This window comes from Nipponia nippon, unplaced genomic scaffold (genome assembly GCF_047370975.1).
Source record: "Nipponia nippon isolate SJK-2023a ecotype South Korea unplaced genomic scaffold, ASM4737097v1 scaffold_1, whole genome shotgun sequence".
Classification (NCBI taxonomy): domain Eukaryota; kingdom Metazoa; phylum Chordata; class Aves; order Pelecaniformes; family Threskiornithidae; genus Nipponia; species Nipponia nippon.
Window position 1 is genome coordinate 26,506,634 of NW_028262290.1, and position 23,364 is coordinate 26,529,997.

The 23,364-nt window shown below is 43.1% G+C and overlaps 1 protein-coding gene across 3 annotated transcripts; it reads right to left on the reverse strand.

Annotated features, from left to right (window-relative positions):
• Positions 1 to 874: 874 nt before the first annotated feature.
• On the reverse strand, positions 875 to 14,938 carry PDP1 (pyruvate dehydrogenase phosphatase catalytic subunit 1). Of its 3 annotated transcripts, XM_087749983.1 has the most exons (3): positions 14,791 to 14,933; positions 14,253 to 14,287; positions 875 to 10,956 (listed from the first exon to the last, which is right to left on the reverse strand). In XM_087749983.1, exons 2-3 carry the CDS (start codon positions 14,281 to 14,283, stop codon positions 9,305 to 9,307), a joined length of 1,683 nt encoding a protein of 560 aa, XP_087606109.1. In that variant the 5' UTR covers positions 14,284 to 14,287; positions 14,791 to 14,933; the 3' UTR covers positions 875 to 9,304. The 3 variants fall into 3 exon arrangements, with proteins under 3 accessions (XP_087606109.1, XP_087606113.1, XP_009467569.1); XM_087749987.1 differs by lacking the exon at positions 14,253 to 14,287 and having other exon boundaries at positions 14,791 to 14,938; XM_009469294.2 differs by lacking the exon at positions 14,791 to 14,933 and having other exon boundaries at positions 14,253 to 14,313.
• Between the last annotated feature and the right edge of the window lie 8,426 nt (positions 14,939 to 23,364).

The window sequence follows — 23,364 nt, forward strand, 5'->3', positions numbered from 1 at the left end:
AGGGAATACAGAAAAATAACCCTCACCAGGCTGTGATACAAAGACAAAGACATGATGGATTATTGACTGTGCGTTATCCTTGACAATGCATTAAAGCAGCTAAAAGGATTCTTGTGTGCCACTTCTGTTCTTCCTTCTTTCCAAGGGGTGCTTCTCAGCTCTGATTTTCATTTCTTTCCTCTGCTTAGTCTTTCTGATCGATTTTTCTTCCTTCCTCACTCACAGCTTCCTTTTCTCTCTTCTGCACTGAGGTGCCATGGCAATGTGCAAATCAGAAAGGTACTGTTTTTTAATGCGCACAGTCCTTGGATTTTAAAATTTCCTGCACCCATACGTTTGTCTTGATGACTTGTGTCTCTGTTTTCATGTTTGCACAAAAATGGTAAAGCAAACCTCATTAAGAAAATCAAAGCAGCAGCACCTGTACTTTGTTCAGCTTGCTTTCTTTTTTTTTTTTTTAAGCAGCAGCTTTTTTGGTCTTCAGCTTAGGCATTTGGCCATTTCTGATCTCACATGTAGCTTGCTGGGTTTTTTGTTTTGTTTTTCTGAGCAGGACCATGCCACCAACCATAACTGATACAAGAGCTTTCTCTTCATAGCTGTCTCTGACCTAATTATAGTTTATTGTGCTGCCTTCTGCATGTGTTTCATGACACCATCATAGACTTTTTCTTTCCTGTGTGTAATTTCAACTTTAAAGACGCATTATAACATGATTCCCCCCTGCCTTATATTTTCCTGTTTTATTCTGAATTTCTTTTTAGGATTCACATTCACTATATTTCTGTGTACTACTGAAAAACTACACATTCTGTTGCTTCTCTGAAACTGTCTCCTAACTACTCACTGCCATTTCAGTCATCACCTCACAGCCTATGATGTGCTGCTTCTGTCTCTTCATTAGCTAGACAGATCTCGTGTAATTTTTTTTTTTTTTTAAGAGTTGCTGCTGCACCAAGCCAGAGCTTCCACGCACCCTTCCCGCAGGTAGCCTGGCAGCGCTTGATCTCATATCAAAGGGACTTTCACAATTCCCTGACTTCAGAACTGAGCCTTTAATCTCACTGCTGTGACGTGCTTCAAAGGCTCCTGTGAGCTGCTGCATCAGGAAATACAGCACATCGCACTCCTGTATTTCCATTTTAATACAGGCTAGCAAATACAGAAAACATCAAAATTGTCTGAGCTGTGTCTTTTACCAAATTCAGTAATGATACATCCTAACTGTCTGAACCCTTGTCACAGCTCAGGCAATTTTAATTCACAAAATTTTATTTGTTACAGTGGCTTTAAAATGCAGTAATACCAGCCTTGACTGCTTGCCAGCTACCAACCTGTAGGGGTTTTGTTATTTTTTAGGGCCTAATCTTGTATTGCTTTCTCTTCTCCTTGTACTTTTCAGTCTGTTGGATTTCCACAATAGTTTCTTACAAACTCTTGACAAAGTACCAGGAGTAGTCAGCTGTAAGAAGTGAGTATCTTTATCTATAGTCTATAAAATCTATATATCTGTTCACCTGCTTGAAGATGATTTGGCATAAAGTTATATACATGTGGACCAAATGTAAAAAATAAAAAAATTCAAAAACCCCACAGAATGTCAGGTGTCTGTCAAACACCTACAAATGTTTTTTATGCTTATCTATCTTTCTGACACTGGGCTAGACAGCTTCTCAGACTCTCTCCTGTCGGTGTTTGCTAAGCAGTGAATGGCACTTCAGTGTCCATGCCCAGATCAGATTCACCAGCTGTTTGGCAGAAGACCGCCTTCCATTGCCACATTACAGTCCTGCCAAGCTGCCTGCTACAAGATTCTTCTCCCTTCTGTACTATTAACTACAAGTTAGGATTGTTTGGGCTTTTCCTTAATTATTAATATTTTAGGCTTTTACAAGCTGGACTATTTTGATAAAAAGGCATTTTCTCCCCAATTTAGGAATTTTTATTCCTTTTCCAGATAAAGGGTAACTATGTAAAGGCCTGGATCATATTTTCTATAGAGCTGTTCTTACAATTGAGCTTTGTAGCAGAATGAAGAACATAGATTCCTCTGATCAGCTGTGTTGTGAACTTCACAGATTCCTACTCATTCAAGCTGGAAGGAATGCTGAACACTGTTGCAAGTGCAGGCTTTAGAGGTTATGCCAAGGAAACCACACGTTGTTCCTTCCAACTGTTAAAAGACTGGCAGGGCTCTGTAACAGGCAAGACAAAGGGAGCCTTGGGGTAACAGGGCTATTTGCAGGTACATTAGGTAGAACACCGAATTAAAAAAAGTAGAGATAGTCATTATGCAGAAGTGGCAGATGCAAAAACTGCAGGACCCCTGTATCCTTGAAGACATTGGAAAGGATGGTTTAAGATTTGCTTCCAGAAAACACCTAAATGGAGCTGCCTATATGTGAACAAGATGACTAAGCTTCTATTACAGTCAATGGAGTTTAATACAGGAGTGGAGTGGGCTGAATAGCTATCGAGACTCCACAGCATGCACTGAATACAGCACCACCTGCAATCGGAGCTTCAACACTCAGTACGCAGGCACACACAGAAGTATCCAAGTTTAGGTGTCTTAAGATAAAGCTGGTACCATGTCTGCCCACAACAGACAGTGACTACCTATACATAGGAAAACACCAAGTTTTGCAGGGACATTTGAACTACTTCCAGCCTAGCAGAACGGTAGAGCTGTACTAACATAGCATGCTGTACACATTAATACACCTTGCTGCTTAGCAGGAGTAATAAATCCCTGGCAAGCACTGTTGTGCTATAGCTAGGTCTGTACAGCAGCCAGTTTTTGCTAAGAGATGAATATTTACCTTTTTCCTCTCTAGAAGAGGCTGCTATTAGGGAATCACCATTCACTCCTCTCCCATCTGCCTAAGACTGGGAACACTGACTGATTACCATTAGCCATTTTAATCAACTTGCATATAATCCATAAAATCCTGGAAAACGGTATTCTTATATTAACCTAGTTGTTGAGCCACCACAGTGGGCAAGGATGGGCAACAGGGAAGACCTACAGAAATAATGATTGTAGGCGTGCAACCATTCTGACAAAGACAAGTCATCAGGAGCTGATTCATTTCATTAAGATACAGAAGCTTTTGAATGAAACTGGGCTTAATGCATGGTTGTGTGTCAGCTCATGGGGTGCTTTCCTGTTAACACCAGCGACTTCCCTGTTTTTCATTAAGCATTTTTTCCTGTCATTCAGCATCACGTGACATGAGTTAGACAGACCTAACTGGATTAATTTTGCAATTAAGATGTGAGGCAATACATCAAATGCTACCCTCAAGTACAAATATAGCATATTAAAACTGAACAGTTTGTTTACGATGCTATATAAAAATAGTTTGGCATTGGCAAGTTTTATTAAATAGGATTTCCTAGCTAGGAAATCTAATAGAAAGTCGATAAATCAAGGATAATTTTTCTGTTCAAAGAAAGATCTACCATGATGATAGCAAACAGCCTGCTGCATAAAACATCCTCTGCAATCTGAGCAGACTGATTACTTATTCAGATTAGGAACCATAAGAATGGATATACACTTGTTTTTTTCACCCCCTTTTTTTCCCCCCTCAACACAGAATGAAAGAATATAGGGCGAACCATCCCAAAATAATCAGAAGTCTAGGGCCACCCTGCACATTTGTACTGTGTGGTCCTGATTTCTTGAGGGGAGTAGTTTTTTAGTCTACTCCCTTTATTTGTTAAGGTCCTTCTCCATCTTGCCCCCCCCCAAAAAAAAAAAAAACAACCCTCATTTCCTGTTAATTGCCACAAGCAAAATCAAGTACCTGGCTATCATGGTGTACTGAACAGTGTCTGTATTTTCTGTTGTTTTATGTAGTCCTTGAAAGCTTCATGACTGATTAGGCGAGTCATTTGCAATGACTTTCAGAAGACTCGCACACTGATCAATACCCAAGACTTTTTTTAGCCTCAGACCTTGCGGCACAGATGAGAACAGATCATTTATCCATCTCAGATTGCTTTTCTTTTCACCACACAATGCTCCTGCCAACTTATGCTCCATTTGTAATCCAGTTATGAAAGTCAGGTTATCCTTTCCCACTACCCAGCAATTTATTATTAATATATATATGAGCAGCAAATAAAACAGAAGACATAACCAGCATAACAAGCCAAGAGCATAGTCTTATCTATTGCATTGCAAATATGACCCTGGACTTACCACCACATCAACGGGGCGGCCAACTTACTACTACTGAAAGCTGCCAAGTAGGCTTTTGAGTTCAGTTCTACTTAAGTTTCTTCCATTGAAACAACACTACGTACAATTGACATGGGCTGGGCTTCAGCATTCACATGGATGGGATGCCAAACAGAAGGACCAAAATTCAAATTGGTTTGTCCATTTAAAGGATTAATTACAAGATTTGGTCTATTTATTTTCCCCTCCCCTAAGAACCTTCTTCTCATGGTAAGAGGAACTCAGTAACTAGTTCCAAGTTTTGGCTTTTACAAGACAGCGGTTAAAAAAATCAGTCATTAATAATGTTTAATACCTAGCTGGTTGCAATAGGAGAAAACTAAAGTGAACCTATGTGTTTCGTCCACTGCACAGGTATTTGATGATAGAATATTTCTGTGTTTAGCTTTAAACTACAGGCTAATTAACACCATATTTTAGAGGAGTAAACTACAAGAAATAACTCCCCAATCAAGATTCAGCAAATCAGGTTAACGCTGAACTGAAAAATATTCTACCAATGAGTTCACACAGATTGTATTTGACAACATGCTCCTTACAAAGGGACAGTATCTACTTGTTTGCACAGCAATTAAATATGCTGTAGCTTTGAATAAATACTTTAATCCAGAACACATTAGCAAGCCTTTTTCCTGCACAAATACTTCAGTGCTAGGAAAGACATTAATACATCCTGCATTCACTGTTGAATAACAAGCAAAACAAGAAGGGGGAAGATCCTGAAACTAAAGGCACTTGGCAAAGGAGGGCTTTCAAATAAAAAACAGGGAAAAAGTACAAAACAGTTCACTTAGCATGAGAAACCATGAATGCATTCATTTTAATGCCCACTTCATTTTAAGCACATTTGTTTTAACACAGGGCCAAATACACACCAATGAAGTATCTCCTTAACTTCTATATGTAAGCCTCTGAACAGAACAGAAAAAAAGCATCAGCCAAACCAGTGCCTGGGGAATGCCACCACACTTGAAGCACCTCTCAGCAGGATACAGGTGATTATCTCTGGAGACACACACATTGGACTTTCTCATTTTGTTAAGTTAAACCTAACTTCTTCATTATACATACAGCAATATAACATCAAGCTGCAGTGTGCCATTTGGCAGGCTGGAAGAAAGGTACTTCTACCCATAGGATCTGCTTCATTCTAAGCTTCATGAAATTAAAGACAGGGCATTTTGGCCAGATCGTCCAACTTCACAGATTTTGTTTCTATTTATACATTACTGAACAACAGTCAGGAGCTGCACAAGTTTCTTACGTAGGATCAAACATATCAACTGAAAGATGCCAACTCCCTTGGCATCCCAAAATGCCTTGTGCCAGCACTGTTCCTGGACTGCTGTGCAGCAGTATTGATGCCAGCGTTCAGCAGTCTACGCTCACGACAGTCGCTGGTGCAAATCAGATGGCATGTATTTATTACAGCCATGAAACCAGGCTGTCTGCATCAGGGAGCTTCGGATGCCACAGATGGTCAGAACTAGAAACCTGAACTATCCCTCTGTGCCAGGTAATCTCATTAGAAATATGCCTCCCCACTGAGGAAGAACAGAGCAGCTGAGCCATTCTGCAGAGCACTTACCAGGAATCATTACCAGGCATCCTCTCACTCCAGAATTGTCCTAAGTACAGGGACCCAAGTTTCAGAGTCTAATTACAAACAACATTTTGTGATGAGACTATGCTCCTTGCTTTGTGTGTCATGTTTTACAAGCCTGCTATATGCAAAACTCTGCCCTGCAATGAGGAAATGAGTGGAAACAGAAAATAATTTATTAAGTTCTGTACTCACTGAGTCATGCACATAGAAGGCAAATGGAGCACACAAGTTATCACAACAGTAGTTGTAAAATACTGTCAAAAGTAAATATAATGCACATACATACCATTTTGAACACAAGGGAAGAGAGTTCACAGAGCCTCAAGTTGGAAGCATAGACTAAGAGAAGATTTACTCCTCTCTTACCTAGGACAACTGCTGAACAGTTCTGTTGACACGTTCATCTAGAACAGTTTTAAATATTTAAGGTTTAAAGGTGAACTTGAAGGCTTGTGTTGACTGTCAAGACTCAGCCAGCCTTCTGGGCTGAGCCATATATTTGCAGCTGTGAAATCCTTATTTGGAAAAGTAATCATAGCATCCTCCCTACATATAAAGTAGGCACACTTTCTGCAATGCAACAAGTTTGGTAGACAATGCAAACAGAACACGTCCTCTGCCTGTGGCAGAAGAGCTGTTTCTATTTAGTTTACCATCAATTCATTCTCATGCCATTTTAATCTGCACATAAGTATTTTAGATTGTTTATGAAATGTTGTATTGCTCTATAGAGGGTACAGTCTACAACTTAATGATCCCAAATTGCACTGCTTTATCTGCAGCGCTGCCCCTGAAGTTAATCAGGAGATGATGGGAACCAAGATATGCAGCGATACTGACAAAGATTTGAGCTTTGCTGCCAGGGGGCGGCAGCACCAGCATGCCTGATGCAGCAGTTCAAGCCTCACAGCAGCATTTCAGAGCCCTGAAGTCCAGCTCTCAGTCTGTTTCCATTTATACTTTGCTTTGTTTGGCCATCTGGTCTATTCATAACAGGGACTACACAACAAAACACATTCTTGAAATACAAGTAATTCATAACCTTCAGCCCTAGCAGAATAGCCATCACATTCTATATCAATCCAATACACATGGATTTCTGCATAATTGATCATTTTATTGGAATATGTTAAAAGATGTTTGTTCAGATCACCTGTTCAGCAGGCAGTTATGCTGCTTCTGTTCACTGCATACATACTGAGCAAGTCTCCAAGCAACACAAATTATTTTGTCTGACCCCATACATACACATCTTTACTACAAAAGCAGCTTTTCCTCAATGAAAGTTGTATCCATGGGACCAATGTTCATTACTTCTAGCTATGACTTGTACCAAATCCATATCAATAATTATAGGTTAAATACATCAATACATGTAATAGAGCTTTAACAGTAAAAAAGTAAGAAAGTTAAATACTGCAACAGCTTAGATACATACTGCATTTGAATGACAGAACATAAAGTCTATTGACCTAGCTAAGACAGTCACCAAAACACAACATACAGAACCAATGTCAAGAGCCAGTACTTGTCTAAGCATTTTAGAGTTCCCCTTTTCCCTTCAAATAAAGAAGGTTTGTGCACATCTTGAATGTGAACTTAGATATCATTAACCTTTCAGCAACATTGATCCTGATATTTAAGGTTGGGTAAAGAAAGACTTGTTAAAGCTGCAGGCCACTAAGTACACACAGTATTTTGAGTTTGAGGATGCAATGTTTGCTATAGCACACATTCATTGTTCAAACTAAGTGTACCCTATGTAACAGTAGCATTAATTGGCAATACTTGTACTTAGTAGAAAATGCCACATTACTCAATTAACCAAAAAAAGCTAGTTTTTTTAAAGTGTTAATTAGCTATGATGAAGGCTAGGGAGGTATTTTAACTGAAATGCCTTGGTTAAGTCAAATAAGCTGACCTACCATTGTTCTCTAGAACACAGGAATCAAGTTACATGTGTTCTCTCAGTCATCAAGGGCTGGTATTTCAGCCAGCATTTGAGTTTTTAACCTAAGGGCAGGTTAAAATAAATCTGTATACAATGCAGCATACCTAAAATAGATGCAATGATGACCGATTAATTAGTTGTCAGTCCCTATTTTTTACAGTTACAAGCCCAACAGCTTTAGGCATACAAATTATAGGCAATCTTTTAAGTTTAAATTCAACCATTACAAGCCAGAGACCCATTTCAGAGATTGCTCTGTGATAGCATTCTGGACTCTCAGAACATGCATACACCAGCTGTCCAGAAATACAGAGTTGCTAATAAAGTTGCTAGGAAAAAAAGCCATTAAACATACACATGCATGCCAGTTAGTTTCCCAATTAAACCACTACTTACAAGCCATACTTGATTTTTTTGTAATTTGTAGTTTTTGACCCAACTTACAAATTGAGTTCAAGTGCAAGACATCCAATATGTGACCATTTGAAATAGCCAAAGTGAAAATGAGTGCAAATTACAAAGCTACAAAGAGGTTAGCAATGATTTCCTGATCTTTTCAGGTAAAAATTTATTTACCAGATAAGGAACCACCAGACAGGGGTGGAGTCCATGAAGGACATGACTTTTAGGAAAGCCACCAGAGTCTTGACCAACACTGACTTTTCAAAAAGTTTGAAAGTTTCTTTATACTGTAAACTGAAGTCCTCCACAAAGTTATCTGGTATCTTATCGCATGTTGTAATGTATTATTGCCCTACAAGTTGTGCAGAAACCCACAGCCAAGAGACTATTAATGCACAAGAAGTTTAGAAGTTACCGTGCAGAAGATATGATTAATCTGTAACAGAATCTCAGGTATTGATTATGGCTTAGACCTGCATTGAAAGTCAACACTTAGACAAATACCCTTAAGTGAATGACATTGTCTATATGAAAGTGAGACAACTTTGTTACACTGAAGACTTACTTGGTTAAAGTGACCTTCTGCTTAGAAGAAACAGTAGACAATATATTCACAAATAACCATATCTACTTTGCAAGAATTAGCCCTGTAAGAATTCAACAATACTCTTTTTTTTTACTCATCTTTTCTTTAAGATATTATGGAGATATTTACAGATGTTTATAAACAGGCTTTGTTTCTTGAACAGCTAGATCTTTGATAATTAATTCTTTGTCCTCCTTCCCTCCCTCCTCCAAGTCTGCCAAATTCAAGACATTCTTCTAGCAGCATTCATGAAATCAATAGTGCAAAGTCATTACAAAAACTTCTTTTCCCAAGCTGTGGCATCCTCTTCAAGTTTATATTAGGTCAATAGCACTTCTCATGTATTTAGAGCTCTGGGGGAAGGCAGGAACAATAGATATGCTGAATCTAGCAAGCAACCAATTTGTTTGCCAAGGGGTTTTTGGGGTTTTATTATTGGGTGGTTGTTTTTTATTTGCTGCTCATACTGGCCATTGTTACAACTTTGGTTACTAGTTCACTACATTAAACTCACAGTTCCTCATTTTGACATGCACCTATAACATGCGAGTTGAACTGCACCACGATAATGGTAATGTCATCTCTATACATTCGAGCCAGCTCTTCTGGAAGACTAAGCATCTTGGACAGTCGCTCATGGTCCACAGTGCCAAATTCATTGTTACCCACCGCATGACGTATCAGGTGAGTTGCTGCATTCTGATCTTCAAATACTGAAGAGATTCTTGCTCTCCTTTCTGTTAAGAGACCATGCATCTGTCCCAAAGTTACCTTATAGCCACCAACAGCTATTGGCTGTTGATGGTGAACACCAGTGAGGTACTCCCCCACAATTCTAGCCACATCTTGCCTGTGCATCGTCTCCCACAACCCATCCGTGGCCAAAACCAGGAATTTATCCTGCGGCCGTAATCTGTGATATATGACTTCTGGCTCAGCTGTGAGGTATGGGGGAGTGTGATAGTTTGGAGGAATAAACTTTGTATATTCATTGTCATTCAGCTGATCTGGGCCTGATTCTACTACTCTCTTCTGTAGTTCAATACTCCATTTAAACTTCACATCACCAAAAGCTCTGAAAGGCATCAGGAGACCTAAGAGACGATCTTGTTTCACAAGACTTTTCTCTTCAGACTTTGGATGCTCCGTTTTCACACGTTCCACTTCACGTTCGTTTTGTGCATTGTGGTCATAGGACAGATTAACTGCAGACCAAGACCCATCTTCTTCCTGAACCCCAAGCATTGCCCTACTGTCACCTGTGTTTGCAATATGCAAGTCAACACCATCCACGTGGGCCACACAGGCAGTTGCACCAGAAAATGCTACTCGCAGTACTAGGTAGTTGAGAAAAGAATTTGGATCTCCTACTTGAGCTTCCAGAGAAATATCATTATCAAGCCTCTTAAAAGCATTAATTAAAGCTTCTTTCACATCAGTAGTCTCTCCACTGTTGAGATCAATGAGCTCCTGCCAGTAAGTTCTTAGACTATTGAAGTAAAGCTTGGAAGCTTCTTTGCTAAAATAATCATTGGGATGCTTGTGCCACTGTAAAATGGGCAACAGAGCTCTGCCACTTTCCACAGCATTTTCTATTTCAAGTAAAGTCTCATGAGGTAACAAAGAGACAGCGATGTAGTAAAACAGTCTTTCACTGACAGCTTGAGCACAAGCACAACCTGCATGGCCATCAAAAACACCCAGAAGCATTCCTCTTGTCTGCAAGCAAGTGGCAGCACTCCTCCGGTCTTCTATCGGAGCATTAGCAGGCAACTGGTTGCTATCAAAGCCAAGGACGGAACTTACATTTTTACCATCAAATTCTGGGACTTTGAAACTGTATTCATTCGCCTTCAGAATGCTGTTGACCTGTGGAGGAGTGAGGTAAAATCTCTGTGGCGTAGAAGCATAATCTCTTGTGTGAATAAAGCGATTAAAGTTCTCCTTTGGCCTATAAAGTGCCGCAAATTTCTTCTGAGTTGCATATCTGAAGTGACTGTGAGCAAAATGAGATGACAAACAACACAGATGTTTATGGTGGCAGTAACACACAGTACTGCATATTCTGCTAATCTCACAGTTACGAATCAATGGAAACAGATGAGCTGGTGCTGGCATGGCATCAGACAACAACGGTAGCCTGGAGCTTCGGACTGGAATTGCTGAAAGACAAGAGAACTATGCTTAGGGGGGACAGCTAACATTTCTCCCAGAACTGTGTTAAGACATGTACAGCCCCTAAAAAAGTTACTTATTATATGGAGTTCATAGCTTCACAGGTCTTGAGAAAGAAAAGGCATCAAGAGGTTCTTGTTTATAGACATTACATCAGGCTATAACAAAAAAGCTGTACCATACTTAAGATATTTTAGCTCTTATACCCACTCAGCAGGCAGGAAGTGAAAACATCATCCAGACAGACAATGCAGCTTCAAACAGAACTTAAGACAACAGTTAGCATGGAGCACTCTACAGTAATGCCACCTTCTAGAAGACTTTCATGGAGATTTGTTTTTCTGATTTCCTAGCTGACATAGCCAGATGTGGCACACAGAGAGGAAAACTGTCTTTTTATGAAGCTGAAGAGATAAATCATCTAACAGAAGATTCAAGAAACAATTTTGAGATGACATACAACTGGGTTTAAGATGAAGATGCTTTAGACAATAAAAGCAAGCAGCAGGTCATAGACAGCAGATATTCTTTAGGCAATCGTCAGTAGCAGGTTTTGTTTCTTCTCCCCCCTTTCACATGCAAAGCTTCAAACTTGTGTGACACCATGGTGTACATATCCAATATAGCCACAGCAGCCTATGCAGCAATTTCCTAGCTTATCATATAAAAATACAAGAGGTAGAAAGCAGATGCATCTCTCCTATCAACAGCTCATCTACCCCAGTAAATTTTAGGTTTATAAATTGCTTTAAAAAGCTACTCAACTGAAAGACTACATGCAAGCTAGAATAGAGCCCTGCACAATAGTCTAAAGCTAGTTCAGTGTTAAGATAAACTATTAAGTTTAGTACCCAAGAAAAATATTCTATTACTTTTTGCCACATCTAAAAAAATGCTTTTCTTCTAATTTTTCATTCCTCTGAAGAAAGATTATTCTAACATACTTTTCCTTGTCCCCATTTACATACCCAATCACAAGATTAGCGTGAGTGCCTCTTAAACCCCATATTCACTATGTCTCATTACCAGGAAGTCTTTTACAACATACTTGAAAAAACAGTTCCATAATGGGGAAAAAAAAACTTGAACTGTGGCCTTGCGTGAAGTGCACACAGTTAAGGGGAATTTAGTTTTCTCTTTCCATCTTTTATGATCAAGTTTCATCATAAAAACTTCTTCCTAGAAAAGACCATTACAAATTATCTTATACAACGCTTACTGCGATCAAAAGCAATAGTCCATCAGCACCACTATATCTCAGACTTAATTGTTCTACTGAAAAACTGGGTACTGCTGGGTTATGCAAGGTGCTTCAGTTACTAAATTGATTAATTTTTTCAGCCAAGCAGGCATACCAGTATTTCAGATGAGACACAGCCCCTATAAAAGATGCAGTAAGCCCCAATATTCAGTCTAAAGGATCACGCAATACAGGATCATGTTCTGCGATCACTGTTCTGTAAGCTTTCCATAGATTCTGCCACAGGATTCTGATCACCTAGGATCAGCTAGGATGTGTCCGGAAATATATGAAGCTTCACCTCACTCTGTGTTGCAAGAAAAGAAAGCAAGACACATTGTTCCCTCCAAACTTGCCTGTTCTCCTTAAGTAACCATGAGTGGAACCTGTTTCTCTATTACAAAATACAAAGTACTGAAAGCAAAGTAGAATTCATGTTTCTACCACTCCACTGGCTTCCTAGCATCACATCTTCATTCCCCATGAATGACTGCCTGTCAGTCTTGACTTACACTGACAAAAATTCCTGTCCATTGACCTCTCCCAAGTCTCCCACTGACAGCTATGAAGACTGAACTGACCAGTTTTCTGTTGTTCAGCTACCAGGAAGAGCTCTGGTTGTAGCCCTGTGAGCCACAGCCAGCTCTACAGACACTCAGCAGCAGTATATTGGCTTGAACTTCCAGATGCATACTAAATTTATATTAGCCATTTGCTTCCCATGAAGTCTACTTCTCCAGCCCAGGCTTCACATGCATACAGCATGACAGAAGTAAACTAACTCCAAACATAGATTTTTAAAATCTATTCACTGCCCTCTAATTATAATGGAGCTATTTTGGTAGCAGTTATGTATATTTCTTCACATGACATTTAACAGCAAAAATTTTGCTTATAGAATGGGAACCTCAAGGTTCTACAGATGTGGCTGGTGCACAGCAGCACCTCAGATTCAGTGCTGGTCTCCCATTAGATAAAAAAATAAATAACTGAATAAAGTTCTCCTGACTGCTAAGCATTTGTGTTTAGTGCTGACCCATACGTGGTGCCACAACTGTTCTGACAGTTTTGCTGTTGATCCATGATGAAGCAAAAATACAAGTGTACTGCTGTTATAGTGGCTCTGCAGTGCCACCAGAGGATATTTTGCTGATTTTTAATCATTAGTTTATCAAATATTACATGAAATCCAAGAGGAAGTAGTAAGAAGTTGGCCTCAAATTTTCCACAGCCTGTATCATTTATAGTAGATCCATGTTGGCTTAAGATATCAGTCTGTTTCACATACTGAATTTAATAAATCCTAGTTGATTAAGTAAGAGAGAAATTCCAAGTTTGGCAACCTGAATGAAATTATTCTAAGTCTCGCCTATTTCTCCCCACAACATGGATGCCCCAAATATAACCAGACACTCCAGCTAGCCCTTAAATAATTACTTTAAGATCCCAAGTTCATTCTGGTTGATCAAGAGACAACAGAGAAGGAAAAGAGATTAAGTAGAAGTTTTACAATCCAATCAAGATTTGTCAAGATATTAGAATCAAGCCAGTATTAAACACTTCTCCAAGCCCAGAACAGGGTACAAATGCTACTTTTCAGACTACAAATACAATATGGCCAATAACAAGTCAGACAGTCAATTTATGGGTTTTGTAGTACTACACTGATAAAATGTAAGAAACATTACCCCTTCCTTTAATAAATGCTTGTTATAACTGTACTATTAAGGCCAATTAATGCTGCACAGGCAAGTTCCTCCAAAACACTTGCCTTAACTGCGCAGAGACACCCATGGCTTCAGATAAAAACGCTTAGCCCAGGTGCCTTTCAGGCACTTGACAGACCCGAATGAATTAGCCCGCTGGAGAAGACGGGGAGCAGGGGAGGAGGAACAAGAAGCATTCACCACGAGCAGAACCGTTAGTCCTTCCCTCCGGCCAGGTCTCAGCCCTCGGACACGGCCCAGCCTGGCAGCCCCTTCCCCGGGTCCCATCCGACCCCCGAGCCCGGCGCTCCAGCGAGTACCGGTGCGAGATACATACCGATCCTCCTGGGCCCAGGACACACACACATTCTCCTGTCACAACAAGAAGCCGCCAACATCCACAAAGCAGAAGCCCAGGGGGCGGGGGAGAAGCAAGGCAGAGAGTTTGTTAGAGAAGACGGAGAGCTCCGACACGGAGGGGAGACGACAGAGAGGAGGAGATAGGCACACACGCACGCAGCCCTTCCGCGGGCGCCCGGAGCCGCCGCCGCCCGCCCGGCGACGGGAGCCAGCCAGCCCCGCAGCGGCGCGCCCGGAGCAGCCCGCCGAGGGCTCGGCAGCCAGCGCCCACACCCGCCGCCGAGCCCCCCGCCGGTCCCGCTCTCCCTCCCGGCAGTGGGGAGGCGCCGCTCCCGCTCGCCGCGGGCAGGGCCCGCCCGCCCGCGCTGGGCGTCGCCGCGGCGGAGACCGCTACCCGCTCAGGCGCCGCGCGGCCCCGACATGGCCGCCCCTCCCCAGCCGCCCGCCTGCCTGCCTCCGGCACGACCCCCTCTCCCTCCCTCCCTCCCTCCGCCCCGGGCCGCGCGGGCACAGACCTGGCCCCTTCCCGGACGCCTGAGCCCGGGCCCCCCGGGCGGAACGGGGAAGCGGTTGGAGGCACCGAGCGGCCCGAGGCGCCCACACGCACCCACCGCTGCAAGCCCCCGACAGCCGCCGCAACCACCTCACGCCCGCGGCCGCCGCGCTGCGCGGCGCCTTATAAAGGCCCTGCGGCCCGCGGCGCGCCGCCCATTGGCTGCCGGGGAGGGCAAGGAGGCCACGTGACACGGAGGCTCGGCGACGGCTGCGGGCGCGCGGCGGGGGGGGCGGGCGAAGGGGGTCGCTGCGTGCGCGCGCGTTGCGCAGGGGCGGGAAGGCGGTGGCGGCCGGGCGCTGCCGTACCCCGCCGCCCCCGGGCTGCGTGAGGGGACACCCGCCCCCGCCGCCGCGCCGCCGCGGGAGCGGGCCGCAGCTGCCCCTCCGTCAGGGAACCGCCGGCTGCGAGGGCGAGCCCCGCCGCGCTCCTGAGGGAGGGAGGGAGGGTGAGGCGCGGCGAGAGCGGGCTGCGCTGCGGCACCATGAGCCGGGCCGCCCGCCCGGCCCTCGCCGCCGCCGCCTCCTCCTCCTCACCCGGGGACTGAGGCAGAGGTGAGGGCTGCCGTGTCCGCGGCTGGCAGCTCCTCCCGGAACGCTGCGCCGCCGTTGCAGGTGATGACCCGTGATCTGCAGATAAAACCGGAGAAGCGCTGTCCCCGGCCTCCTGCTGGCGCCTGGCACGAAGTCCAGGAACTGAAGGGGAAGCCGTGGTGGCTCGTCCCGTTGTCCAGCGAGAGCAGCCCTGCTACGTAGTCACGGTTGGAGCAACCTGCTCCCCACGCTGCTTAGTTCAGGAGTCAGAGTCATTTAACTTCTGCCTGTTCAGGAAACTGAAAATGGGAAAATGTCTAAAAACTTCTGTAGGGCATATTGACTTTTAGTCTGAATTAATTTTAAAGAGTGGGAAGTGTGGGGTTTTTTTCCCTTGAAATGCTCGTGAAGTGCCTGTAACAGTCACAAAGCATGTTAACTCTGCAACTCTGCAAGAGAACACTGAAGCCTATACTGCAACACTTGGTTTTTCTGTTTTTCAGTTGCTCCCTGGTGTTTTGGCTTCAGAATCACTCCGGGCAAAGCAGGCTGCCATGGAGTGCAAAAACCAGGGACCTCTCTGCCCTGTGCTTCTGAGAAAGCCGCATTTGCTGCTGCTGCTGCCAGCAAAGGATGGTTTGAGGGCAATGGCTACCAAGAAGGAACAGTATTTCCCCAGAAGAGCAGCACCTGTTGTTCCTACCAGTGCAGCAGGAGCTGCAGCCTGCGCTCTGTCCTTTCTCTCCCATCTGTTAGATACGATCCTGTTCCGCATCTCTTGAGTGAGGGCAACACTCAGTTTTGCGTACGCTTTGGAGATGCTTTAATCAGCCTTATTCTTCATGTAAATTTTTGAATATGGAAAGTATATAAATTCGACAAGGTTTTGATTTCTATCTCTTTCTCTGTAGATGCACGTGCTCTCATGCCTTTCTATTTTCAGGGTGGCTGGGATGCCCACTTTGCTGCGTATTGTTGGCAGCAGATGTTCGGCTAGCCTGTTTAGTGTTGCAGTTAGCATTCCTTTAGCAGCTGCGACAAAACATAGATTTTGACTATGTCTTTATCACCTTTATTGTTTTTACAGCTGTATACTGAAACCAGTAGAGGAAAGGGAAAATCTGCACTTAGTGCCCAGAAGACTCAGGAGGTCTGCTTGGGATATAAGGGAGTGGGAAGTACTGCCCTGTGACCCTCCACGTGAAAACCAGCTAGAAAGATAAAACGATGCCATCCTGAAAAATGCAAGTCTTCCACAGTAGTAGTTGAAAGCACAGAGTATTAAAATGTTCATTTATTGGTGTTCTGGGTGACTTTTGTGACATTTATTTGTTTATCCAGGACGGTACACCATCATCTTCTCTTTGAGGCTTATTTTAGAATAAAATAAAAGGCTTCATTAAGTGGCATGGAAAATGAATAATTTACATTCCTTTCTAACGGTAGCGCATGGTTAGAAGTAGCTTGGCAGAGTGTGCTGTAACAACAACCATTTACATATTTTTCTACTTGCAGCAAGAGTGACTGTAAAGCGCCCAAGTTTAGAATTCTTCTTGGAGACTACATAAGATGACACAATTGAGGCATCTTCTTACCCCATCAGAAGGGAAAAGGCTGTGGGAAGACAGAGCTGTGCCTTGGTGTATTTGAGTGGTAGTTGTATGAGTAGATATACAGAAATGGGTTGGGATGAAGTCACCGCTGTTCACCTCCTATTTCTGATTGGAAGTGCAGGGTTTGTAGAGCGGATTCATGTTTGACTTCTGAAGAGAATGTTGCTGTGTAGGGTTGCCTACTGAGAAAAACAATCCAGAAAATAATTAGCATTTAGCACTTTTGGTCTTCAGAATATCTTGTGCCCACTAGTTCAATTCCCCATAACATGCTGTGAAACTGAAAGGTTAGTGTCATAGCTCCCTGCTTATTTATTTTATTCATCCCGTTTTCTTCCTGATTTAAGGCCAGGACAGGAGATACTTTTGGAGCTGGTATTGGAAGCTGTGGCTCCCTGTCTCACGGTATCTGTTGCTACCACGTATCTCTTTGAACAAAAGACAGAATTTGAGTTTTAAAATACTGAGTGTGAAGAGATTTTGGCCTTAGCAGCCCTATGTAAATGCCACAAATGAAAAACAAAATACTAAAGCTTGGCTGACATTTTGGTCCTCAAGCTGATGTGAATTTGCTGGTGTGCCAGAAGTTGGACATTGCAATCTGACTGGAAAGTTAGGTTTTCCTTTTCTTCATCTTGCTGCTGCCCAGACCCTTTTGTGCACTTTGAGCAACAGTCCATTTTTGCTGATTTTAAAGAATAAAAATTGCTTTAATGAATAAAAACATGTTGTTCCATGTTTAACATTTTACATCAAGGATTGATGGAAAAGCAATTACTTGTCACTGCTTCAAGGTATGCATAGTCTCACTGTTTCCTGGGACGGAAGGATTATTATCTGAGTGCAACAAAAGACATCAGTTCTTGTCTACTGTGCCTGTTGCCGACAGTGGGTAATTCTGCATTGCAGAACCGATAGGCAGCTATGCATTATCACTGCAGTTGACGTGCTGCAGTAGTTACCCTAAAGCTTTCTACACACGTTTCCAGAGAAACTCCATTACAGGTCATCAAAATCCATTTTCATTTTAAATCAGGTGTTTGTAATAACCTTCTAGTTTAAGTAAGTTCTTGTGCCTAACATAATAATATTTTATTGGTTCAGTTTTACCGAAAACCGGTTCAGGAACAGAGGGTAATATTTCAGTTGATTGTATGTCCCCTGACTGCTTAACATTTTTACGAGATCTTTGCACACAGTGTTTCAGAAATGCCATTTTGCTCCTGTGCCTGCTGGAAAGAGGAGTCGCTCATAAAACCCGTCTCAAAACTGCGTGCACAGATCAAACACTTCCACCTGGCGTGCTGCCATACCAACCTGGAGCAGGAAAAAAAAAAAAGATAGCAGAGTTGTACAAGTTTTGAAAGCGGAAAGAAAAGCCTAACAAAGGGGAAAATCAGGGACAAACACATGCCATGTGCTGAATTAACAGGAAGACTAGGACAAGACTAAACTATCATCTCCTGAAAGCATGATAGAAGCAATGACAGCAATGCAAGTGTGCTGATCCACAGAGCAGTAATTTATTTTTAGCAGAAATCGGGAGCATTACATGGCGAAAATAAATGTGTCAGTAGAGCTCAAAGCAGACGGAGTACCTGCAACCAGCGACGGCCTGTGATCTTCAGTCTGCTTCAAAGGAAGGTTCTGGTTGTCCGTTCACATGTTCCGCTGCCCCCTCGGGGAGCGTTCGCTGTGGGTGGTGTATTCGTCCTCCTTTAACACAGATGCGTTCCTGGGTATGGTGAATACTTCTGGAGTTTTACAATGAGCCCTGCAAAAGGTGATTTTTCAAAAAACATCTCTTAACGCTGTCAACCTGAGAGTAAGCCAGCAGCGCTGGGCCACACGACTCATCTTTCCCCGGGCCTTTCTACAGGGGAGGCCGATGGGGGATTGCAGAGACAATTGCTTTCAGTGGGTCTTTTGCCACCACTGTGGAACCCAGGGACAGTTTGATGTACTTTGTCCCCCCCGGAGGCCCTTCGTATCTTCACTCTCGGTTCCTTTCTGAAATGAAGCACTGGGTCTGGCTTCATTCCGCAGCGGGCATCCAGCTTCCTAGAATCACAGGGTAACCGAGGTCGGATGGGACCTCTGGAGGTCATACAGCCCAACTCCTTGCCCAAAGCAGGGCCAACTTCAAAGCTAGGTCAGGTTGTTCAGGGACTTGGCCGGTCCAGTTTTGGACATCTATGAGGACTGAGGTGCCCTGGCCTGCCTGAGCCCCAGTTACAGTGCTTCACCACTTGCATTGTGAAGATTTTTCCCTTGCAGTTAATCAGAATTTTCCTTGCTCAGCTTGTATCTTGCTGCCTCTTGCCCCTCAGGACTTCTTTGCACCATCCTGTTACATTCCTCAAATCTCATTAGCAGAGAACTAAATGCATTTTTTGCATTTGGTAGGAGTTGTGCACTAGCTTGCACCCTTCACCTGGGTTCGTCTTTCAGGGTTTGCTATCCAGTTTGAGGAATACAGCACTCTGACAACTCGATGAAGTAAAGGAAATTCTGTAGTAAAATGCTACTGGAAAAAGACATTTTGGCAAGCTTCAAGAATGATGCTTAGGACATTATCAGTGTCTGTGCTATGAAGAAGCAGTTTCAGGATATTGGGAGGCTGGCTCCAATAATTATCTTGTCTCTGAAGGGGCTGATCCCTTTTCCAGCTGTAGTTCATCATGTGCATTTTTCAAATTTATTCATTACAGTCATTTTAAAAAGTAACTACATTTGCAGTTATGGTGGCTGCCACCCAAAAGATTCAGTAGGCTCCAGGGGAAGCGGTGGAGATTAACGTTGGGAGGGGAGAGGAATCTGCCTGCGTTTTTCCAGAAAGAGAATAGCTTCACAACAGACAAAATATTATTTACCTAATGCTCCTGGAACGATGATATCCCGGTTTCATTTTATCATATACGATACTTCTGAAATGAAGGATTGTTCAGAGATCGGTAATTGAATACAGCCTTTTGTCTTTACTTGACATCACTGGAGTCAAGTGTTGGAAAGCCAGCGGATGGGCTGTAGAAACAGCTGGCTGATTTGAGATCGTGCTAGGCAAATGTGAATGTTAAAGGATAATAATTTCTCCAGCAATGAGGAAGAGCAACCAGTGCCGATGACTAGAAGTACTGGTGTTATCTTCTTAGCATGAGGGCGTACTTTGAAGTGGAAGGTAGTTATGGAAGATAAAATTAGAAATTTAGATTTAGAACCAGGAGCAGACTCTGAACCAGTCTCTTAGCTGTCTCAGAGCCCAGGGTTAGATCAGGTCCCATTTGCACTTGTAACAAGGAAGTTTAGGAAGAATACCAGACAAAAGTGACCTCCTTCTCGCTCCTATTTACTTTTCTGCAGTTTACCCTTGCCTAAATGCTGGAAAAATAAGACCCAGCTCTATCCTTTGGGGTTTGAAATTTGTATTTGATGAAAAAATATAAGCATTTGGGGTTTTTTTCTGTAGAAGAAAGATGAGTTAGGTTACTGTTTTCCTTGGTTAATAAATAGAGTTATTCTCTCAAGCAAACCCACCTACATAAATATTTACTGTTTGCTTTATACTATATGTTTAGTTCATATTTTTAAACAACAAACCAAAAATGTATTTGTTCTGCCCTCTTAGAGGTTTGGTTTGTCTGCCCGTCCCTAGACAGTATGCTTCTCAAAACAAGGAAAATACTTTCCCAGTGGTTTGGAAAGGGGTTAGCTTGGGTCTAGCCACAGACAAATAACTGAGAATGTAGTCTAACTAATATATAACTAACATAATCATTTACAAAGATCTGAAGTCTCAGGGCTAGATCCAGTAAATTATGCTGTTCTTCCAGGTAGGTGCTCTAAGCAGAAGGCTGTTGAGTCCCAGTTGCTGCCTCCGAGCCAAGGAGCGGTGGACTCCTGTGTGAGTCGTGGACCAGTCTTCACTGCAGGGTGAAGGATTGCCCTCACCGCAGCTGACCTACAGCCGGACAGTAACAGTACTCACCTGGAAAAACAGGCAGCATGGACTGAAGGTGAAAATTACACCAGTGTTTTCCAGTTACAGGGACTAAGCTGTAGCCACTAGGCTATTACACGGTAAGACAGGAACCATCAGAAGGAGCAACGCTATGTCTTACAAGAGAAGCTGGAGCTTTGTTTATGGTGTTCAGGAACTGGGGGTAGACACCTCCCTCTGAGAGATTCTGTTGATCTCAGCAGAACAAAGCTGTGCTCCTGCGCCAAGCTATTAATCAAAAGAGAAGGCTTGACTGTGGCCATTTCCAGCAGGCCTGCTTTAGGGGTGCCCTTCATGTCCTGGGGAGTTTTTTAGAAGGTCATTTAGGGATCTCAACTCTAGTTTTGCCCTGGATTGGCATCTGGGTGCCTTCCTTGCACCCCAGGGCTGGATCTAGCTTGCAAGCCTGAATAACCTGCGTATTCAGTTGCACAGATCAATGATGCCCCGGTGGCATAGGCCAGGGAGGTGGTGCAAGATCACAGGTTTCCCCACAGATGGGCTGTGCCTCTGAGGAGCCTCCAGAAAGATCTGGGAGCATCAGGAAGGCACTCAGTAAGTATAAGGTGACTGCTATGCTGCTTGTCAGGAGCTCATAGCATATGTTTCTTGTCAATGATTTTGGGCTTGCAAGGTAGCAGTCCAGACACCTTACTCTTTCCCCAGAGTTAATGTACATTAACATGTAACACATGTTAATCAATGTGTTTCAAATGTCCTGGATCACGTCCAGGTTACAAGCTAAGTGTTTTAGAGTAGTATTTTGAAAGGAAGGATTATTTCTTCTACCAGCGTTGATACTGAACACTAGAGCTAAACACCAGCCACATCAGGCTGTTTCTTTAAAACTTCTTTGAACTTGGGGTGCCTCTCTGCAGCCCACAGCTTTGTATAACTGCAGAGGTTTGTTCAGTTTGGCTGGATGTTATATAATCACTCTTTTCTTTTCCTTTTGCCTGTGCTCATGTTATGTAGGCTGCCTTCTTAAATTTCAGCAACCCTAAGGCAGCCTGAGTCATGTGTATGAGGCTCCTTTTTGCAGTTGTGTAAGGTAGTGAGTTGCAAAGGTCATGGGAATGAGTTATTTAAAAACTGAAACATGCTGGGCTCTATCCAGCTTAGAATAGATGAGCTCAGAAAGGCATTTACGTTTTAAATTACAGCTTTGGTTATCAAGGAGTGGTTGACTCCAAGTCAGTATTTCTGTTTCCCTAGCAAACTGCAGTAGCACACAGTATTCCTGTTTCTTTTATATGTTTTGCTGATATAATCATGCATTCAAACATGAGACAATGAATAAAATATTTACTTTCAATCCTCGGAAAACAAATGCATTCACAAATATTGCCATCATAGGCACAGTCTTCATACTCATTCGTTTTCAGCGCTCACAGCAATTAATGTCCCTTACTGTTTGTTCTCAATGGAAAACATTAGATTCACGGTCGAAGTGCGTACTTAAGTGCTTTGTTCCACCCAGTGGACAACCGGGTTGCGATGTGTCACTATGCTCTTGTGTAATCTGGTTAGTCATACCAATGCCATTCAGGTGAAAGGCACAAGAACAGATAACTGCAGGTCCCTAGGGCAGGTCCGTATATTTCTATTCACTCTGTCGCGTGTCTGGTTTAAGCCATCCAGCTGCACCCTCATTTATAGGAAGCTCTTTCTTCATGTCTCCTCCCAGGCCCTCCAAGCCACCACCCGTGCAAGAGTGTGTCCAGCCATGCTTTAAAGTGGAAGTGCTCTGAACTACCCCAAAAGCACTTTTAAAACTCGGATCATTTCACAGAGCAGTTCAGGGCACGGCTCCGCAGACCGCTCAGCAGGCAGAGCAGGGCAGGCAGCCGTCTCCAGCAGAAGGGAAGGGCATTGCAATGGGGCTGGAGGAGCAGGAGGGAATACAGTGTCACACTCTGGGGGTGATTTTTGTTCTCTCCATCAGCCTGTGCAGCTATCGCAACATCATTTTGGCCATTTGCAAAATCCCACACGTGCAACGGTAATTTACTTCCATTTTCATGCAACAAAATGTAATCAGCCTGTGATCACATCAGCTCTTGTTGAAAATAGTAAGGGAAAGCTATGGGATGAGAAAAGCATACATTACATTGGTTTGGCATGAGGAAGCAGTTAAATGACTCTGATTACTGAAAACCAAAACAGTACAATCCACCTCCCAAAACATTGCGCCAGTATCACAAAATTAAGTAATAGCATGTTCCCTACAGACTGATAATACAGCATACTGGTAAATGATACAGACAGAAAGTGGTTCAGCCATGAGTTGTGGAGTCACACATGTGCATGTAAGAGAGGAAAAAACCCCATGAAAAATGAAGGATAGAAATGCAAAGGGCACAGTAAAATGAGTTCAGGGAACTCAGACACTG

Excerpts from the sequence above, each read along its gene's own strand:
- PDP1 (XM_009469294.2), bottom strand. The coding sequence starts at position 14,313 with ATGTTGGCGGCTTCTTGTTGTGACAGGAGAATGTGTGTGTGTCCTGGG. Across the intron at positions 10,957-14,252 it reads TCCTGGGCCCAGGAGGATCG|CAATTCCAGTCCGAAGCTCC; the intron begins GTATGTATCTCG and ends CTTGTCTTTCAG.